General features: G+C 36.3%; 1 protein-coding gene across 1 annotated transcript in view; it reads right to left on the bottom strand.

The window, feature by feature from the left end:
* Window positions 1-7205: 7205 nt before the first annotated feature.
* The window catches only part of LOC105053077 (protein SEMI-ROLLED LEAF 2), a 31000-nt gene continuing 16081 nt past the window's right edge, over window positions 7206-22124 (bottom strand). The window contains 15 exon segments of the mRNA XM_073244386.1: window positions 7206-7777; window positions 8451-8678; window positions 12742-12867; window positions 12942-13079; window positions 13177-13377; window positions 15489-15616; window positions 18083-18158; window positions 19521-19670; window positions 19784-19860; window positions 19863-20042; window positions 20045-20216; window positions 20322-20471; window positions 20713-21005; window positions 21137-21333; window positions 21444-21646. Of these exon segments, the coding sequence (XP_073100487.1) occupies window positions 7619-7777; window positions 8451-8678; window positions 12742-12867; window positions 12942-13079; window positions 13177-13377; window positions 15489-15616; window positions 18083-18158; window positions 19521-19670; window positions 19784-19860; window positions 19863-20042; window positions 20045-20216; window positions 20322-20471; window positions 20713-21005; window positions 21137-21333; window positions 21444-21646 (2478 nt within the window). The 3' untranslated portion in view covers window positions 7206-7618.

Raw genomic sequence — 22124 nt, 5'->3', positions numbered from 1 at the left:
TATTTTTATGATGATAACATATGGCACCAGGTCTAGGGGTTAAAATAATAAAATGTACGTCGGTTCGTGGTTTAAGTCTGCACGCCTTGGTGCATACGGAGTCCATGTACTTATCATCATTTTAATTATTACTTTTTTTAATAATAAAATTAATAATATTAATTAACGACTACCACTAATCAATGACCACAGCATCTTCGAATTTAAAATAAAATAAAAATAAAATAATATAATAATAAATAATAATTTTGATCAGAATCTTAATAAATATATCTCTAATTAATGAGTTATGAGAGATTTAAATTTTAAAAATTTAAAAAATATATATATTAAAATTTTGAAGATTTAAACTATAAATTTTTTTTAAAAAAAAATTAGAAATCTAAACTATAATTTTTTTCATCTCTTCTTTTACTGCTTTGATTCTCTTCCTAAAATTAATGTATCTAATCTACGGAATACCAGATGATCAATATCTATTCTTTGAATATAAAAAAATAATTAAAAATTTATAATTAATTAATACTATCTAAAAAATAATTTATAATTAATCATAAATTAGATAACTATCTTTTAAATTTCAATTATTATTTTTGGATTTCTCATTTAACTTCAAATCTAGATAAGTTCAAATAAAAAAAAATCAAAAAGCTTCAACAATAAAGTTCATTGTTATTTTTTTAAAAAAATATTTTTTTAATCTTTTTCTTTTTTTTTTTCTTCTTTTTCTTTCTTCCCTCTTCTTCTTCTTTTCTTTTATGAATGTCTGAGCTCCTCGGCCCTTGGGCCGTCGACCTCCTCCACCTTGAGTGCCGCATTAAGCTGCTCGACCTCAAGATCTTCCATCCGATCGAAGCTCCTAAGGACGAAAAAACATAGAAAAAATCAAAAAAAAAAGAAGAAAAATCAACGAAAGCAAAGAAAAGACAGAAAGAATTAAAGGTAAGATCTTTTCCCACCTCGCCGTCCCACACTGATAGTGGTGGTGATCGGAGGCGGAGAAGTGTTGGGAGGTCAGGATTGGAAAGACATGGAACTGCACTTCTGGATCCAATCTTCGACCCATGGCCTCCTCCTCCTCCTCTGCTAACGTCGGAACCCTAGCCCCCACCCGACGAGGCCTGGACCCTAATAATTGGCCTCCCCAATGACCTCATAGTGGTGATCCTAGCCTCGCTCCCATACTCCCACCCTTCGAGACACCTCTCCGTCGTGGAACATTTTCTTCACCCCGCGCTTCCTCCTCCCACTCTACCGCCGCCTCCTCCTAATCGTCGTCATGTGGATGTGGGACCTCATATGGCTGCTCTTCCACTACCGGCTTCGTCGTGCTCTTTCGGCACACCTTGCCTCTGCGCTCGATCTCTTTCCATCTAAAAAATGCAGTAATCCTGCTATTCTTCCACTACCGTGAGGGCCAACGGTGGTTTGGCTTGCCCCGATGATCCCGTGAGGAAGCAGCGACAGGTGCGGTGAGAAAGCAGTGGTAGGTACAGCGAGAGTGCGAGCGGTGGTTTCCGACAGCCTTTCTCACTGTCGAAAACCCTTCGCCTCCGCCAAGGACAAGTGCATCTCCATCAATGGCCTGATCGAGCCCTCACAATGCGTTTGCTCCTGACTTTTTTCTCTTGTACACACGTGGCAGATAGAGATATGCCCACACGACAGACGGAGACACAGGGACGCGTTTGCTCTATTTTATAATATATATATATATATATGATTCATAAATTTCAAAGATATTATTATATTTATGGTGATAATATATGATAGCTGGTCTAGGGATTAAAATAAAAAAATGTACGTCATTTTTTTTGATAAAGAAAAAAAATATACATCGTTATCAATGTTTAAATTTGCATGCTTTGGTGGGTGGATATGTGTAGGGGTGGCAATCGGATCTGATCGAGTCATAAACGGATCGGATCATAAACAGATCGGATCAAAAAATCATCAACCAAAATCCGATCTATTTATTAAATGGATCAAAGATTCAAATCTAAATCCGACCTATTTATTAAACAGATAACTCGATCTGATCCGTTTAACCTATTTATTAAATAGGTCAAATTAGGTTAAACATATTAAATGGATTAAATAGGTTAAACATGTCGGGTTAAATAGGTCAGAAACAAGTTAAACAGATTATAAACAGGTTAAACAGGTCTTAAATGGGTTAAACAGGTTAAACAAATCAGGTTAAATAGGTCAGAAATAGATTAAACAGATTAAATAGGTTAAATAGGTTATCTGATTCAACCCGACCTAGATATTAAACGGATTAAACGGGTCAGATATCTAAAATTTAAATCTGATCCAATTATTAAATGGATTAAACCGGCCGATCTGTTTATGACCCAAACCCGTTTAGCCTAAATCCGAACCTGTTTATGGCAAGTTGAACACGGGTCGGGTTGGATCATATTTTAACAGCCCTAGGTGTGTGTGTGTATATAATTATATTTATGGTGATACTACGTGGTTTAGGAGCCAAAAAAAATAAAGAATAAATTATAGAAATATCTTCTTAATTTTAATCTAATTTTATTTATATCTTCTATACTTTAAAAAGTATCAAACTATCCTTTCTAATTATCAATATGTTTCAATGTGATCCCATTATTTATTTTCATTAATAAAATTTTTTAAAATGACAAAAATATCTATTTTTTCATCATCTTCCTCTTTCCTCCTTTCTGATTGATCCTCTCCTCCATTGTCGATGTCCCTCTTTTTTCCTTCTCTTTTCTCCTTTTCTTTCTCCTCCTCACCTTATCACTCATTTCTCCTCCTCCCCTTCCTCTTCTTTCTCCCTCTTCCATTTTTGTCCTCCCCTTTCTCCACCCATTTTTTCATCTCTTCATCTTCCTCTCCATCCATTTATGCTCCTCATCCTCCTCCTCCAAGCCATTCATAAACCAATCCCCTCCATAGTAGCCTCCACCTCCGTCCCTTCTTTCCTTCTCCATCTTCTTCCTCCCAATCCTCTTGTCCTTTTTTTTTCTTCCTCCATCCTATTCTTTGCCGGTGGTCCCTCTTCCCTCCTCCCACTCTTTATCATTTTCTTCCTCCTTCTCAACCTCTTTCTCTTCTAAATCAACCCATGAGCTCTATCTTTTTAGATGGCCTTCTCTGCATCCACCTCTTTTTATCGATAAAAGATCCTTTCTTCTTTCCTTTCTTCCCACTCATTTCTTCTCCTCCATGATGGCTCCCTCTACCTCTTTTCCTTTCTCATTATTCATTTCATCTCCTCATCTTCTTCTTCCTCCAAATCGTCCATAAGTCATCTTCTTCACGGCGGCCCCTTCTACTTCCGTCCCTTCCCATCGGCAATCCATTCTTTCTTTCTTCTTCTTCTCCACCTTCTTCTTCTTCTCGTCCTCCTTCTCTTCCTCTGATCCATTCTTTATCGACGTCCCTTCTCCCATCCTCTCCTTTCCCTCATCTACTTTTTCTTCTCATCTTCTTCCTCCTTCAAGCTCATCCATAAATAAGGGGTATTTTCGTCTATTGAGAAAGAAATCTAATACTGTTGATTGGTAAAATGAATAGTTGGATCACATTAGAATATATCAATAACTAGAAGGATCAGTTTGATACTTTTTAAAGTACAAAGATATAAATAAAATTAAATTAAAATTGAAGAAGTATTTCTGTTATTTATCTAAAAATAAAATATACATCGGTATCAAGGTTTAAATTTGCATATTTTGGTAAATGATATATACAAAGGCCCATCGTGGATGGTTGAAAGGTTCGGCCATGAAATGTAGATTTTGAATTATGTGTTGTACTTTATGTTAATGCCTTTTTATTAACAAGGACGGTAATACAAACCGCAAGTGAGTCGGATTGATCAATAGCTCAAGTTTAGTCGACCTGCTTAGATCCAATCTAATCCACTTTAAAGGATCTGTATGGCATGATTAGGTTCTAAAATTAGATCTATTTTATTTTTAAGATAAGTCTGAGTTTATTGAATTCTATTTCGACCTGATCCAATCCACTTCATTTGATTTCTAATAAAATTTTAGATCTTCTAGTGTGGGATTTGACTCGATCCAAACCCAATATACCACTAGGATCCGAATCCATTCGAGTTTTTAACTTGTGATTTAAGATTTGTATAAGCAACATCTTTTACATGAAGATAGGTTAAAAAATAAAAATTATTTTTATATCTTAATTTATATTAAGAGGTCTATTTTGTATGGTCAATAGTAGTTGATTTTAGGATAATTAAAATATGATTGTCTACATTTGATCTGAATATAATCTAGGTTTGAATTTTTTTTGTATTAGGACAAGATTACACATAGATCCGATCCGATCTGAATGATCTATCGAATCGAAAATTTTAGTTATGAAACCGATTTGATCTAATCTGATATTCTGTTGGATTGGATCGCGATCACCCGTGACCCAATCCAATCTAATCAATTTGCATCTGGATTAATTATTTATGACGGTGGAAACTTGATTAATGACTATGACAGTGAAATTTCATGTACCATGCGAATGATTGAGCTGACTGTAGCCATGAATGGTTTAAGATGATGGATGGTTTATGAATGGCTGTGACGGCGGTCAATATTATTTTGCATGTGCCGTAAAAAGACCGATAGTATCTCTCTCCTCATGAGTTTCTCTCTCCTCATGTTTGTCTCCTTTTAGCAAGAACGTCACCAGTCATTTATCAAGGCCGTTTTAGCGTTTTTATCTTAGGAACATGTTGTTGGTATGGTGAGGGACCTATGTTGGCCTTTGACAACCCGTGAGATCTCAAGCTTCCTTCATGATGGACGTTTTTTTTTTTTTTTTTGGTAGAATGATGGACGCCTATTTGGTCACAAGCGAGCAGCTCAAGTTGTGGCAACTGTGGAAACCTAGCTTGCTTGTATATGGGATCATCATAATAAATTTTTTTTCTAATAAAATCAAATTTATTATGCTACTTCAATATAAATATATTGAGCAGATGTTTCGTTCGTGATCAGAATTGAAATTGAAATGAATTGGAATGGAGATCGGAATGGTTATATCCGCTGAAGCATTTGGTTCATGACTGAAACTAGAATTGGAATAGAGATCTGAATTCTTAGAAAAGAGTCAGGATTAGGTTTTAAAATGATTAAGCCATTCGCATTCTGTCTCAAAATCAGAATTGGGATGAGTCTTCCTCTAATCAAATAGTTAGAATGGGAGTCACATTTTTCTATTCCTATTTGAGGCCCTAACTCCTCTTGAATGTGTTTATGGAGTGACCTAATTTCTACAAATAAGATGGATATCGCGGGCAGAGTGAAATGTCTCTCGGTTTCAAAGCACCTTATACATCTAATACATGCGGAAGGGTTGGTCCCTCCTCACGGTGACAAGTGGCTCCCATCTTCTCTTAATTCTCCCCTATCTTTTGCATTAGTTTTGGATCATCCTAGATTGATCTCAATCTCAATTTTTGATAAAAGATTAAGATAGACATATTTAAATTTTAAAAATCTTTCTATTTCTCTTACTTCCAAATAAAAATCTTTCTACATCTTGATTACGATGAAGTTATAGGAGGATATTGGAAACTACAACACTAACAGGCGTTCCTGCTCCCTCCTCTCTATCTCATTTTAAAATTGTGAATCTCCTTTTCCAAAGAAAAGCAAGCATCTCTCTCCATAAGACCTTTTTTTGGTAAGATCTCCGTGGGACTTTAGGTAAAGCCAAATAACCATTGCATTTCTATGTAACTTTCTTATTTCTTTTAAAAGTTCATTGGATTGGAGATAATCTAGTATGAAAAAATAAATCTAATATCAGAAATGATAACAGGAGGATAGCATTTTTTTTTCCATGCCAAACTAATGAGAGGAGGTAAAATGAAATAGTCATTGCTTAATGGAAATGCCCACTAATATGATATTAATATTATATGAACATTATATTGATTATATTATATAACTAATATAATAAATAAATAAAATTTTAAAATATTAACACTATTATTTATAAATAATGTTATAATTCATATATTAATATATTTATAGTAAATTTTGATTATTAATCATTAATTAATAAATATATAATAATAAATTTGGCATAAAAATATATTAAAAATTATTTATAATTATAAATATATTTTATACTATAAGTATAATTCACTTTAAAAAATATTAACTCATACAAATATATTTTGATATTAGAAATGGTCCATCCTAATAGCCTTCAATGTAAGTGGGTCATAAATGGCTAACAAATAGATTGAAAAAAAATACCAATGCCATTTTGTAAACTGTTTAAAAATTTGACAATATTTCTATATAATAGTATGCCCAATCAGGCACAGTGATTCTTTATTAGTGCTATTTTTTGAAGGAATTTCAATTAAACATGATAAAATATATTTTCTCCTATAATCATTTTTTTAGATAGATGATTCTAAAAATAATGAGCTTATCTCATAATATGACATATCTCAACCAAATAAACCCTGAGATATAATATTTTCCCCATATCAATGTTCAAAAATATGTATCAAATCCTATCTATATCGTAGAGCTTGAAGCTATAGACTTCCGAAAAGATCTATCCTATGAAGATCAGCCATTAAGATTATTGATAGAAAGAAGCAAATTATGAGAGTACATACCACGCTCCATCCCATTCTCGTGTTAAGACCCAGTAAAGGAAGTAAAGGAATTATACAAAGAAGGAGAGTATTTGAGAAATTGAGGAAGAGATTTACAAAATATATATCCTTATCGTTTTGATGACTTAGGTATTGCCAATTTGGAGAATAAAATTCGATTAAGCGGGGAGATCACACCCCCCCATCCCCCTCCACCTCTCTCTCTCACATACACCCCCCCCCCCCCCCCCCCCCCCCCCCTCTCTCTCTCTCTCTCTCTCTCATTTTTCCCCTCTTTCTTACCTTCTATTTATCATGTAGAAGAGCTACCGCTCGAGACGAGCCGATGAGGCTAAGTTGGGAAGCCCTTATTCTACAGGGCAGCATGACTGAGGTAAAATTCCCACTCCTTGAGTATTTTATCTAGTAGTATTAAATTAAAAGTATATGATATTGTGAGATTATTTCTGTTGTCTACAGAATAGGGCAGGCATGATTATTCTTTTATTGATTCTAAGCTTTGATTGAATAGGTGCTGCCATTTAAGTTGACAACCTATCCCAGGCAAACAAACACTATGAAATGTTTCGCGCTTCAATCAAGCATTGAAGTTTATTAGAGGGTCTTCTCCCCATATTCAGAAATATATCCATCTATAACAATAGCACAGCACAGATAATTACATCATGACATTAACGCATTATCACTCTTAACGATGACATACAAACTTGGAGTCACCTCTTCCATGAATCTTTTGGAACTTCCACTCTGAACGAATGAATATAATGAAAGAACGAAGGGGATGAGATATGAAATAATATGCACTTGCTAAGCAATCAACATAGATGGTCCTTCAGTGGAATGGCATATGGAGATGCAAGCAAGAGCTATTTAGCCACAGAATGCGGAATATTGGAACATTCAACTCTGGTCACCACTCACTTTACGTGATTATAATGGAGGGTGGTATTAGTATACTCCAGAAACATAACCACTTCACCAGCCAGCAGCTTTTAGGAAATTATCAAATGGGTTTGAAGCGGGGAGCCTGAACTGGGGCTGGCATTGGTATTCGGTGGGGAACAGAAGGGTAGTGGTGGCAGTTACCGTGCATGCATATGCATTGAAGTTCGGCTCAACGAAGGGATTGCCAATCTGCATTTTGGAGGAGATTAGCTGAATACAATTTTTTTTTTGAAAGGGAAACATAATAAGCATAAAAAAGGTGGGCAACAAATCAAAAATTTTTACTAAAATATATTGCTTGTCCAGTAAAAGAGAGGGAGTGGAGTAAAAATTGCAACATTTAACAAGTTTTCCCATATATCTTATTGCTTTGATAGAATGTTCAGAATGATATTCTGAATATTAACATGTTTTAGACACAAAAAGTAGATGTTTCTTTAAAATTATGGGTGAGTCCAACGAAACACGAGAACATCAATAACTTCTTTAAAAAAGAAGCAAAACATATGAAAAACAGAATGGATCAGGCAATTCTAACTTGACAAAAAGTGAGAATAGCTTCATTCTTCTGAGTTAGGAATAGGAAAAGAAGAGAAAAAAAGAACATTAAAGGGGTAAACTTCAAGCAAGAGATGAAATTTTTGAAGAAAGAATTTCTGGCTTTCCATAAGCACAGTTCTGAAACAATCATGAAAATTCATGGACTAAGAGTTCAACTTTGTTCAACAATTTTTCATTATTGTTGCCACAAAATAATGCACATTATGATTAAATAAAGCACATGCATGCTTATTGACATTCTAATGCTTATGCATTTGCCGCATTTTTTTTCTTTTTTTTTTTTTTAAGGTTTGGAGTTTACCATTTGTAATTGTTCTGTGCACAAGTGTGAGGAATGTTTCATTTCTTTGTCATCTTGTGAAAGGCCACTCAGGAAAAATTGTTGTTGTTGTCGGGTACTCATGCAAACAGATAATTTTTGTTGCTTTCCCACCAAAAGAGCCTCACATTGACTAGCCATTTCTTTGAATGGCACATCAGAGGTGCTTGATACGGATAATCTTCCAACATGTGTTGCTGTCTCTAAAACCTGCACAAGTATATCTCTTTAGCACCTGAATTATGAAATGCAGTTATAAAGAGAGACCTTAGTTTGATGCATCATTTTCAGCTAAAGAATATAGAGAACTCAACTTTGTGCAAAGGTTTAAAGAACATAACAGTTATTACATAGGCCTTACGAAAGGAATGATTATGCCAATACAGATAGATTTGATTGAAAACCTTACCGCTTATGAATTCAAATGACATGAAAAAGTCACTTAAATATACATTTCCAAAAGCTTTTAGATGTTTTTTTTTTTTTTCAATTATTTATATGATTACCTTAACAGTTTTATGAAATTAGTCCTGTGTTTTTGAAATGATATATTTTGGTTCATCTAAGATGGATCAGTCAAAGTTTTTCTAATGCATACCAGAGAGCCAAAAATCAAAACCATACTGCTGTATTAACAAGAATACATTTAGTGGACAAAAGTAAATAATGTAGTACTTTCACTAGATAGCCATGATCTTGGGAAAACTGAACAAAATTGATCCGAAGACAAATGCCCAAAAATAACAGATAAGATGGTGTATCTATAGGTAGAACAAGTAGGAAGTCCTACTCAAGAACTAGAAGTACAGAGATATGGCAAAATGCAAAAGCATCTTCAAAAATACAAGGTAACAAGAATATGAAAATGATCTCTTTAAATCATGGTATTCCGTACCGAGCCGAACCGACCGGCGTACCCCATACCATACCGGTGGAGAACCGATTCGGTTCAGATCGATTTTTCGGAAAATGATCTGAACCGGATCGAACCGATCGGTTCAGTATGGTATCGGCCCGAACCGTCCGATACCATGTGGTATGGTGCGGTACAGTACCGATTCGACTTAATTTTTTTTTGCCGCTGGGTGGGATTTTTTTGAATTTTTTATTGTCGGTACGGTATAGTACCCGATCAAAAACTGGTACGGACCTTGGTAGCAATTTTTGAAACATTGTTTAAACCATCAATCTGCTTATAAAAGCATTATTGTTAAAGAAGAGTATCAACAGAAGGTCAAGATCTCATGGGAGATTGATGTAAACATAGACAAGATCTTTTAAGAATTTTGAAATTAAACACGACAATGAAATTATGTCATTAGCACATTTACATAATATTATCTGTTGTGAGAGGAGGGCATCTTTAATCCCACATCGGTTGTAAGTCAAGAAAAACTCTAGCTTATATGGAATGAGATCTTCTCTCCCCTGTGAGTCACTTTTAAAGGGCAAAACCATGAAGCTCTAAATGGCTAAGGCCCATTGAAGCCACCAGGACCCACTGAAGTCCGAGATAGTCAGAGCCAAAGCAGATAATACTTCATGCATGTGGAAGCAGAGACCGACCCAACCATCCAAGCCATTCAATCCCTAACAGCAACAAAATCGTGCTAGAGGAAGGATCACCCTTATCATACAGAGTCCCCCTTGACTGGGGGGATACTATCGTGGGAGGAGGGCACCTTTAATCCCACATCGGTTGTGAGTCAAGAAAAACTCAGTTATATGGAATGGAAACTTCTCTCCCCCGTGAGGTGCCTTTTAAAGAATAAAACTGTGAGGCTCCAAATGGTCAAGTCCCATTGAAGCCACTAGGGTCCACCAAAATCCAAGATAGCTAGAGCCAAAGTGGACCATATTTCATGCATGTGGGAGTAGAGACCGACCCAACCATCTGAGCCATTTGACCTCTAACTGCAGCACCATCCGTGGAATGTAAGATGTTGATTCTCACCGACCAAAACGTGTGTCAAACCAAAAGGGGCATTGGATAATAAGTTGGTAATAAGTATCTGAAAATAAAATGCTTTACCTACCTTCATTGTGCACATTTTGGAAAGTTGAGAAGGATCCGTCACCCAAAGCATGGAAAATAATATAATATCTTTTTGCAGCAAGCAGTATTTCCATGATAATGACATACTATATCACCAATGGGAAAATGGGGGCATGGTAGGTAGGAAAAGATAGATCTAGGATATTGTAAGTATACCTACAGGACCTGTGCATGTACACTTGCATCTTTTTAAGCTTTACACAGGATAAGAAAGGTCAGAAAGCCTAAATCCAAAGTTAATTACCTGCTAACAAAAACTAAGCAATCAAAAGATACAGAACATAAAGGACAACCAAAAGTGCCAGTAAAGCACTATGATTGAAGATCCTGTGTACATTGCAAAGTTGGGCGATGTGAATCTGAAAGAGAGGCTATGAAAGCAAGCATGCGAAAAGAGTTGAATTCTTAAAAACTATATGATGAGTAACCATATAGTCTAGCATACATGAAATCAGTGTCTGGAAAACCTATTATGCTCTGTTAAGTACCCGATGCCGCAAAAATAAAAGATAACTCTTGGTAGGCTGTTGGTCATGTTCTGAACAATCTATTCAATTTACTGAAGATGTTTCAGCAGCTGTGAGATAAAAGGCTTGAAATATAAGGTTGAGGACAGCATCCAAGCGGGAGGATTAAATCTGAAATGGTGAGGAAGGAATGTTGAGCTAGCTTATGCTTCATGATCTACGTTTCACATAATTCCCTGGATGGTCTGATGGAATAAGAGTTTCAAATTAAGTGATCAGTTGGTAGATATGAGCACATTGGTCACCTCATCTAACTTAACTCACTCTTGATGTATATTGACTGAGAGATAGTTGGGCCTCTAGCAATTGCCAGAGCCCTGATAGATTAGCCAAAATGGCTTCATAGTTTGAAGCTTCTCTTAGTGCTTGGATATTGAAGCCCAGGTGCCCAACTATACAGAATGGCCCTTTCACACTTTCAAGCTGAATGACAGTGACTAAGCAATTGATGCTGCTAGTGCTGCTAAGCGGTATAACCATCTCCGAACAAATTCAGCAGTTGTATGGAAGAAGATATCTAGAGGCAATGGAACAGCTTCACTATTTGTAATCAATATTCCTATTAGTTCCAATGTTAATCTAATTCATTGGCGAAGTAAACAATTAGAGACATAAGCCATAAAGTCATTCTGGCATCTAATGGACTGGCCTGTCTGGGTATAGGTAGCATAAACGTATCATCATGATGCACATATGTCATGAACCAAGGGACATGATTAGCTCTGAGCTATGTATCCATATCTGCAATTGACCATACAGCAAGTCACCATGTGAATCCAATTAAGAACATCGGACATATGTTGTAAGGAGACCATGTATCAAATGCTTGGTAAGAACAGGTTAAAAAATAAAGAAGATAAAGGCCAGAAAGGATAAAAAAGGCAGTATATTATTAGTAAAAGAAGCTACAGAAATATCAACCAGATCTGAAGAATTATAAAAGGCCCAAGAATATTGAGATCAGGATATGTAGGTACAAAATAACTAAATTTCACCATAAACTTGTGTTGCTGGTTACAACATGGGCACAGCTGGCTGTTATGGGTTTCAAGGACTAACCAAATGCTTGATTTGATGATTAGGTCTTATCCAGGCAAAAATACTGAGGCAAACAGTCCACATACTTCTTTGGTAGTTTTGACATTTTGATGTAAATTCTTTGGTAGTCTACTTTCTAAGAATGGAGGAAAAAAGATAACCAGGTCCTAGTCAACATGCTTCAAACTTCTGCTGTTCATTATAAATTCCTCAATGGCCTCACCCACCAATACGTATTGACCTAAGCATGTATTAACTCGTTAATTTCTGGATGAACCGGAGAGAGGAAAATATATTTCGTGCTACATCAAACTCGGTACAGAGAGTAACTCTGTGCATTTCAAAAGTGGGTTTTCCTATCAGCATCCACTCCAAGTCCACTTATCCCTGGCCATTCCCTACTTGGGTCTGGACGGTAAACAGAAGCACCAGAAAAATGGATTTAGAGATTCACCGTACAAAATGATTCAAGTGCACATGCTAGACTATACAATTATGGCTTGTTTCTAAATATCAAGGTAGTGAGGATCTTCGTACCAAAAAGGAACTCCTAGCAAACCTCAATTGTATCTAGTTATGCGGATTTTCTATTTTCTAATTACTTTTGTGTTGTGAAAATCTAAGTATGAAAGACACCAAGTTGGAAACATACTGAATCTAGTAGCTGGTTCACGCTTAGGAGATTGGTGTCCTTGCACAAATTTGATTTGTAATCTGCTGGACTATCAGATGCTTCTGTAAAGATATCATCATCTATTGCAAAAGCTGAAGGTATGACCTGTAAAAGTTCAAAAATAGGCATCTTCACACAATGCTGACATTGAAAATCAACTGAAAAAAGTTAGTGACTACCTTTTGAGATATAGAGTTTGTTTTTGAACCAAATGGGGTACTCTGTCCAGGTGACACCGTGAACAGAGTCCCCAGTGGGCATGCATCATCAGAGCAAAAGTCATCAAGCAACTGCATTCTTATGGCAGATAACTCTGACTGCAGAAGGACACAGAAGTCAATAAATCATTTACCATTTTTTAACATATTTTTAACCAAAAAAGAAAATTCTTAAAAAGTTTATGATGGCAGTTACTCTTAGTGAATCTTCCAAGCTGTTCACAATCACAGAAACCATGGACTCTTTTGATTGATTTTCCATAATTGCTAGTGCTGAAAGAGATTCCAGAGCAGCATTATCATCCTCTTTCGATCCATAAACTTTTGTCAAAAGATCAGTAACAGTATTCACAGCCTGCAGTTTGCCATCATCAACCAAGTGGAGAAATGGATCAACCTGGTGGATAGCATTGTCCTTTGAAAGTTAGTTTTTAGTTTAAAGAGAAATCATGATGAATATGCATTTATACACTCAGCTACTACAGTGTCATATCAAAAAACCTATTACCTAAACAATCATCACCAACCCTATGTTGACAGGATAAGGCCCATTAGATACAGCTAATACCACAAAAGAGGCAAAGTAACGCCCCAACAGATAATGCCTACATGGTAGCAACAAGGAAACAGGCAAGTCTATTTAATAGTACCTGAACATTAAAATACAGACAAGTATATCCTGTAGAAAACATTGATAACATGGACATAAGACTCAACACTGAAAAGAAAATTTCCAATGCAGGACACCCAAGGAATGGTCTTCAAAAGCATAGGTGGACCTAAGAAAGAGTGATGCACAACCCTGCTGTCCGGGCCAGAGAAATCCTTTATTTCTTATTAAAATAAATGACATACAGGACCTTTCCATGGCCATTATATAGGGCCCTTTTGTAATTTTTATGACTTGGATTAGGTCTGTTCGGAGTAAACTAGGACTTCTAATAATTGAGTAATTTATCTCCATTCGTACATCCAAAAACTTCCCTAAAATGCAAATTTATTAATCCCATTAAATCCCATGTGGAAAGCAAGATTCGTAGTCTCGGTACTAGATGGTATACCGGTGACTAAATGATATGGTATCATATTGTTATCGTACCATACTGACTCGTACCAAGCTGAACTATCCTAAATTATTGAATAGGAAGGGTCAATCATGTTCGGATCAGACCATTACTAGGCTAAACTGCCTGAAACCAAGATTTTACGTCCCGAAAGGATGGGGAGCATCCCGGCCCGTTTCTATAAGAAAACGGGATCGGGACTCTGAAACCTATCCATACAAAAAAAGAAGAAGAAAGAAAGAAAGGATGATTAAAAAAGAAAAAATGAAAGGAAAGAAGAAGAAAAAAAATGAAAGAAAGAAGGGAAGGGAGAAGAAAAAAAAGGAAGGAAAGAAGGAAGAAGGAAAGAGAAAGAATAAAAAATGAAAAAAAAGAAAGAAAGGAAGGAATGACAAAAAGAACAAAAAAGGAAAGAAAGGAAGATAGAAGAAAAAGAAAGAAAAGAAGGAAAGAAAAAACAAAAAAAGAAAAAAAAGGAAGAAAGATGAAGGATATTTATCGGGATGCATGATCGGGATGGCTATCGGGATGGGACAGTGGAGCGTCCCGTTCCATAAAGATGGCGGGACACCTCCGTCCCACGGGATTTAAAACTTTGCCTGAAATTGAATGGTTCCGCCCAATAAGGACCAGAATCAGATGGTTTGAGCTCCATTTCATATCGAGATCATGAATCATGGTACAATACCAATTGAACTAAGTGGTTCACTCTGGTATCATATACCATGATAGAAAGATATCTAAAACAACTAAGAGTCAAATCCTAACAACTTTATCACTTATCCAATTTAACATACACCGAAGTAAGACCTTCTCACTCTAGTTCCACTCAAAAAAGAACTCTTAAACCTACTTTAAAATCACTTAAGGAGTTCCTAAAATGTAAAAGCACCTAAAATCACCTAACTTTTTTTTATTTTCCATCAATGCCTAAAGAAATGAGGTAAATCAAATATTCCATTCTTTGAATGCACATATATGATCGAATAATAACACAATTGTATGCAAAGAAATGGCACCATTTTAATGAGGGGACTGAAAGTTCAGTGATCTGTTTGGTAAGGATCCAATGCTCCAAGTGAATAGCATCCACCATAATTGTTTGGGATTCCAAGTGAAATCTAGCCATCAGATCTTACCCAATGGGGTATGAGTTGAGCAGACTGAAACTTTGTCCACCCAGGTGTCCCTTCTCATTTACCTTGTATATGATGAGGGACAGGTGATGCTGATTATGTCTAGATAGACTGAACTAAAATATTTTGATGAAGCATCGACAAATTGTTTCATATTGCTATCTAGGCCTCTGGCACCCAATGTAGATAGGCCTTGTCCAGGATGTTGTACTACATGATCCAACTGGAAAAAAAAAAAAAAAAAAAGCAAGGCAAGAAAAAGAGATACACATTATATTACATGATCCAACTCCAAAAAAATTGCTTACCGTCTTTTCAGTGAGTGATGACTTAGCAATTGGAATTAGAGGTATAATATTGAAAGCCTTTGCCGAAAAAACAATCATGGATGTTGCCAAAGTGAAAAGGGATCGGCGTCGTGATGGCGGCATTATACCTACAGAGGGTAAAAAAAAATATCAGCTGCTGAAGTTGATTTTATCAAAAAAAGAATTTATCGATAAAATGACAAATAAAACAAATCATCTAGGTTGTTATACAATGTGAGAGCATGGTCCTCAAAAAGTTAACTATAAAAGCAATGACCTAGTATGTACAAGAAGTGGGTTACTGTTGCAGTATTGCCCCTCATAGCATGGGATGATGCTAATCCTTGACATGCAAAGATAGTATAGGAAGTTGATGACAAAAGCTGGATACAGGCACTAAACTGTTCTATACAAAGCAAGGGCTAAGTAATAAAAGTTGGAATAACTCATAAATTATACTGAAGAAGATCAAGCCACTTCTTTGACACATATAACCATATATGTTGTAAAAACTATCAAGCCTGTTATGGTCACCACAAAATAGTTAGAAGGATATCAACATGTTTTGGACATTTGTAACTCAGTTGCTTGTGAGAAGATCTTCCCAACATAGTTTAAAGAATTAGTTCCCACTTAATAGTATGCGTGTTTCGGCTATGAACACAAGTACGTGACACAAATTCATGCATGCCCGTACACACGTAAATGTAAAATCCAATGGCATATCTTTGTATCTCAAGAACTTGAATGGTACCTTGTGACCAATTTCCCACTAGAGGCATTGCACCCATTTCAAAATGTTGCATTCCACCCACTATCAATTATCGACCAAACTTAGCTCTAGTAAGCCAATACTTCTTTGTTTTCATCATTCTAGGTCCATCTAAATAGATACAGAAAATGGTACCATCCGGACGCATAACTTAAAATCAATTTTAAATATTTTATCTTATAATTTGTTGTCACTAACTAGGGTATTGCAAATCCAACATATTGCAAGAGTCAAGCTTCTGACTAAGGTTTTAAATTCCGTATACAGAACTGTCCCGATTTTTTCATGGAACGAGATGCGTCACCATCCCGTCCCGTCTCGACACTTAAGATAGAAGATGTTCTAAGACGCCCCGATTAGGACGTTGGGATGCTAGCAAGATGGCCTGTCCCAACACATGGGATGGTACCCCATCCCGACGTCCTGGGACGTCCGCTGAGACCTGAATCCTGCTTCTAACACTCTGCATGCTCCTGACAAAGTTGACTTAAGTTAGTACATTATGCTTCATGGTAAAACTAGTAATATATACTAGGATGGTACTTTATTTTGTTAAAGTATGAGAACATCATAAAATGTAATTATTTAGCATGGCATGCTTGTTTTTCTATCGACTTATATATTCATAGGTTTTCAATGTATGCATATATGAGAATTATGATGTTAATTACATATATAGCCAAGGATGAAGTACTGGTACACATACAGGTACCATTGGTAATTTACAGAGCAATATGGTATGATATCATATTTATACCTATGATGCCTCTATATCTATATCCCCCTACACTTCTTCTTCCTCTTTCTTTAATCTATCCCTCCTCCTCTACTCCATTCTTCCTCTTTATTTCTCTTTGTTCTTCTTGGTTATCGCAGCTAACCAGCTGTCTCCACATCCTTTTATTGGTTACTTTGCATAGCTTTCATGCATGAAAATTCAAGCATGATGTGAAAATCCTTCCTATGTTTACTGAGACTGTATGAGTATTTTTACCTTGGTTCTACACTTCTACTTTCCCCACTACTCATCTATTTCGTCTTTGTATCTGTCTCTTCATTCACAAAATACACCATTCACCTTTAGGATTGATGTGTCCATATTTATTTTTGACCCTTAAAACCTGTTGCTGCTATTCTTTGGGCCCTCTTTGTATCATCAAATTCTGTTCTGAATTTTCTTGGTACGTGACCATGTTATATGGTCGGATCATATTTCTATGTGGAGTCTATGGCTGCTAACTTCTTAAATATTACATATATTTAATATAAGTTCTAAAATCTGATGGATTTCATTATCATTTGCTGAAAGTTTCATAATTAACTTCACCTTCAGACTCAACATTTCTCAGAGCCACCCTAGTCTGCATTGCAAATTCTTGGTGGGAATCTACCTTGAGTGTGAGAGGAAGGGAGAAGCTTCTTGGTGCATCAGTCCGCTTGCATATATATTTAGGATGATGCCCTAAAGGAAAGATGGAGTAGTTTCATTATGTAATTAAGTTGCGTTGCAAGTATTCATTTGAACAAGGGGCGTTGTCAGACATGCCAAAAGTTGCATCAAACCCCATGAAATTTTCTGCACGTTTGGGACCCTAAATCAACATACATGAGGTAAATGTAAATGTGCCAAGCCTATGTCAGCAAGAAGTTTCCACTGAGATTTAAATCAAAGTTGCCATAATTAGGAAGTAATTAAAGCATAGAACTATGTATGGTTCACGAAGTTTAAAAGACTTAGTTAAAATCAATGAGTTTCAGCTAAAAAGAAGCTACCAATCATCTGCACTACCAATAGAATTAAACCAAATTTTTTGAACTTCACCTTCTCCTCTAAGTGAAATGTTTCTTAATGAAAACGCAAGCTGAAAACTCCGAACTAATACCTCATTAAATGAATTCTGCATCACAAAAGAATGAAGTTAGAAAAAAGATAGCATAAGTAGTATTGTAGCAATAAGAAGGAAAATTTGATAGCCAGTCCTTTGTTTGACTGCCATTTGTTGTTTAGCCTGTTCACAGCTAGCATTTTGTCTACTCCCTGTAAATAGTTTGGCCAGAGTTTTGCACATAGTCAGGTTATTTTTGTCACAGTTATATCTGCTATGCACACAGTTGTGTGTGTATATCCAAGGGCTAACATGAAATAAACTTAAATCAAGGGGCAGGAATAAAATTTTCAGTCAGATGGGACTAGACATAAAGTGGTGGTCCATACCATGAATGGACCTCAAGTAACCCTATTACCCTAATGAGATTCATTCACAAGATAGAACCAAAGGTATTAAACTTTTATATACTAACTCATGAATAAGAATAATGGAACTGTTCCCAAAGCGCCCAGTTCGGAAACACTAAACTGAAGTGACACAGCATTGGGATGGTTCCTAGTTTCAGTTCAAGTCATGGTAGAACTGGTCCAAACCAAGTGGAACTTCCTGGTTCTACTTGGTTCAGCTCAGTTCTGATTGGCACTTATCAGCTCCAACTTTGAATTTGGGTAAAGGAGAGAAAGGGCCTTCTCACCCTTTCTCCTCTCGTTTGAATTCAGGGAGGGTGTGGAGGAGGTGGGGAGTAGGGAAAGCTTGGAGAGGGGATTTGTAGCCATTACCACCTTGATCTCACAACTAGCCAGGTGAAATTCTCTTCCTTTTTCTCTCTTCTTGTTTCTTTTCTTTTGATGCCTAAATAGGCTAAAAAAAATTTCAGAAAAGGGACATTGTACCAAATTAGGGGTGCTTAGCCCTTGTAAAAGGCCATCTTGAATTGAATGAAATTTCTAGTTCTCTTCTCTATTGTTCTGTGAGCTTGAAAGTTTTTTTTGCTGCTTCTTCCTCCTATCTTGCTACTTTATTGTTGGATAGATCTTCCTCTAGGAGAAAGACCATCCTGTGCACTAGAAAGTTAACAAAAATAAATAAAGATAACGATATTCCTCCATCTGAAAAGCAATTGAAGACGAGTGCAATAAGTTGACTACCTATCATTAAAAAAAATACGATTATCACAAGAATGGTATATCATAGCATGAGTATATTAATCGACAATTAGACAAAAACCTGTCCTATCATTCCAGGACTGTATCTATGCTAAATGCAGGTCTGTATTTGTGTGATGACAAACAAAATCAAGTTATGTCTTAATGCAACATTACTCTACAATTTCTACATATAAATAATCTTATCACAAAATAATACAGAGTTTTTCAATTGAAATATTGCAACAATTACAAAATCATAGCACCCTAAATATAATGCATTTACCTTAGCTCGAGAAAACAAAAGCGCCAAGCAGTAAGTGTGAGCAATGGCTTCATAGTTTTCTGGTGTATTCTCAGGTGACATGGCCTGAGCCCGCAAGGAGGAAAGAAGCAATGTAATCTGGCGACTACTCAACCTAAGGGAAATTGGGTCCTGAAGTTTAGCACATAGGAAGAGTCAAGTTGTGGTGATATTTGGAAAAATTAGCTGCGACTCTAGACAGCTCATCTAATAGTATATACTTGATGAGCATGTTTAGCATGTACCATTTCCCTGTATGGATTGCTCGAAGAATTTTCTTCTGAAATTGAGGGTAATGAAGTGCCTTTTATGCTACGCATCGACTTTGGGATGACTGAAGTTTATAAAGTTTTGCATCATTGCCACTATTCTGTTGTCCATCATCACTATTAGAAACCTTATCCACATTGTCCTGACATGTGCTTTCTCTCAAGGAAAACATTTCTCTTCTTAACTTCCCAAAAAGAGCAGCTGAAGATGAAAAGACAGAGACAGTTCTTGAGAGGTTCTTTGAAGATCCTGTATCTTATATGAACCCATACTAGCTGAAGAAGGATGAGGGCACACAGATGATGGAACAAGCACAACAGAGAAGACACGGTGTGCCCCCACATGTGTTTCACGATCCGGGTGGACCATAGCTAAAAGCAATTGATGAAACAGGGATTCAGGAAATGCCTGCAATGTAAAATGGAGGCTGGACATAATATCAGGAAATTCGAAATAACACTGCATAAAAGTATACTAAATAAATTTTTAAATAAAATGATTACATCAACTTGCCTTATTCTGATAGGACAAATTTGGTACTGATGCAATTATTTGTGCCATGCGATAAACTGCAGAAATGGTTGCCCTTGCAACTGATACAGTGCTTGAGATGTTTTCCAACATCACAGCCAGCATGTCAAGAACAGGTCCTGCATCACCAACCTAAATAGCAGAGGCACAAATCAAAATCATTACATTAGCAATGGTTGCAGACAGTTGCTGCTGACAAAATTATACACATTTTTCAGGAAAACCATGGTCATTGCATGAATTTCCTGTGAAAATCTTGAACAATTCTAATTCCTGAAATTGTGCTCATATGGGACTTGTAATAAGCACAAGCACCTCTGAAATATTTCTCTGTATGAGCCAAACAATTTTAAGAAATTCTTAATTAACCTACCTTCTTGGCTAACTGAACAAGGCACCCATCTACAGCCTTTTGAAATCTATTATTCCATTTGATCATGTCATCACCCAAGTCTAACTTACTAAGCGTGCACTGCATGCTTCTGCGCAAATGCCTCAGTAGATCACTTATTGCACCAATTATTGCTACAGAACTCTGAGCTTTTGATTGGGCAGCAAGACAGGTGGTTACTTCAATAATGTTTAGCTGCATGTCAGGTTGTTTTAAGACAGTCTTGTGTTCAAGATGCTTGACTAATATAGATAATAACAAATGAGTGTTTTGCCCTGCAAGATAGAAAACATACTGATAAGGTAAATAGATAGGAATTTGTGTAGTTAGAAAAAGTCTACTCGGTATTAAATGCCTGAAGACAGTTGAATGTAATACAAAATCAATAAGATGGACACATTCTTACCAGAATTTTCCATTACTATTTGCATATCCAGCAAAACACAGAGAGCAAGCCTGTTACGAGGTGACCACAAATTGCAGCTATCAAAATACCGAAACAAAGACTCCAAAACACGTCGTACAGTGGTTGCTTCCTTGGCCAACTTGGCCATGTTATGCACACAGACCCTTGACCAGAAACTGGGGCTCTTGTCTTCTTCCCTATCCAGATGAACCAAAATTGATATGAATGGACATAATTGTTCATCAAACTATCAAAGAAAAGCTAATTTGAGAGCACGAATGCAGTCTTCTAGGTCACAAAGTCTTACACAGTCAGATTTAGTTCCCCTTGACCATTTACAATGCTTTTCCAAGAAGGAATCCTTGCTGTGGAAACTGGGAAAGGAGATACATGACCCTCGGCTTTGTGGACTTCTTGCACCCGTTGGCTTTGGGAGAGTGGGTCATTGTCACTATGCTCCTCAGAGCTCTTATAGGGGCTTTCATAATTTTCCAAAGCTACTGAAACAACCTGTATTAATAAAAGTTTAACAGCAAAGACAACCACTAATGGCAAGTTGCAATGAAATAAAGGCTCTTCATGAAGCATTTTTGTATATGAAAAATAGATTAAAAATAAATAAATGACAAATATCAAGGGAATGAGTGTGTAGGATTCAAAATAATCTTATCACTGTCAAACATAAGGACAAGTTGACAATTGTTTCTCTATGCTCTATATTTGAATGCTAGAAGCAGAGATTAGGTAAAAAGTAAAAAGGTTACATGTGGAGTTTGAGATGTGAGACTGCAACAGAAGGTTGAGTTGATAATAAAAAATTATGCAAGACACCAGTACTGTGCATCTCAGATACTGCAAAGACCACAAGAAACATGGCGGCATGCCAACAGCAAGAAAAATAATGATGAAAATGATGTTATTGAAGGAATAACAGTTCAAGTTTTCTACATTTTCCAATAAGCTGCGTAGAGGAAGTAGGGACACTTCA

The sequence above is a fragment of the Elaeis guineensis genome, chromosome 10, assembly GCF_000442705.2.
Source record: "Elaeis guineensis isolate ETL-2024a chromosome 10, EG11, whole genome shotgun sequence".
NCBI classification, from domain to species: domain Eukaryota; kingdom Viridiplantae; phylum Streptophyta; class Magnoliopsida; order Arecales; family Arecaceae; genus Elaeis; species Elaeis guineensis.
Note: the sequence above shows the minus strand (reverse complement) of the source record. Positions and strands in the feature narration are given on the sequence as shown.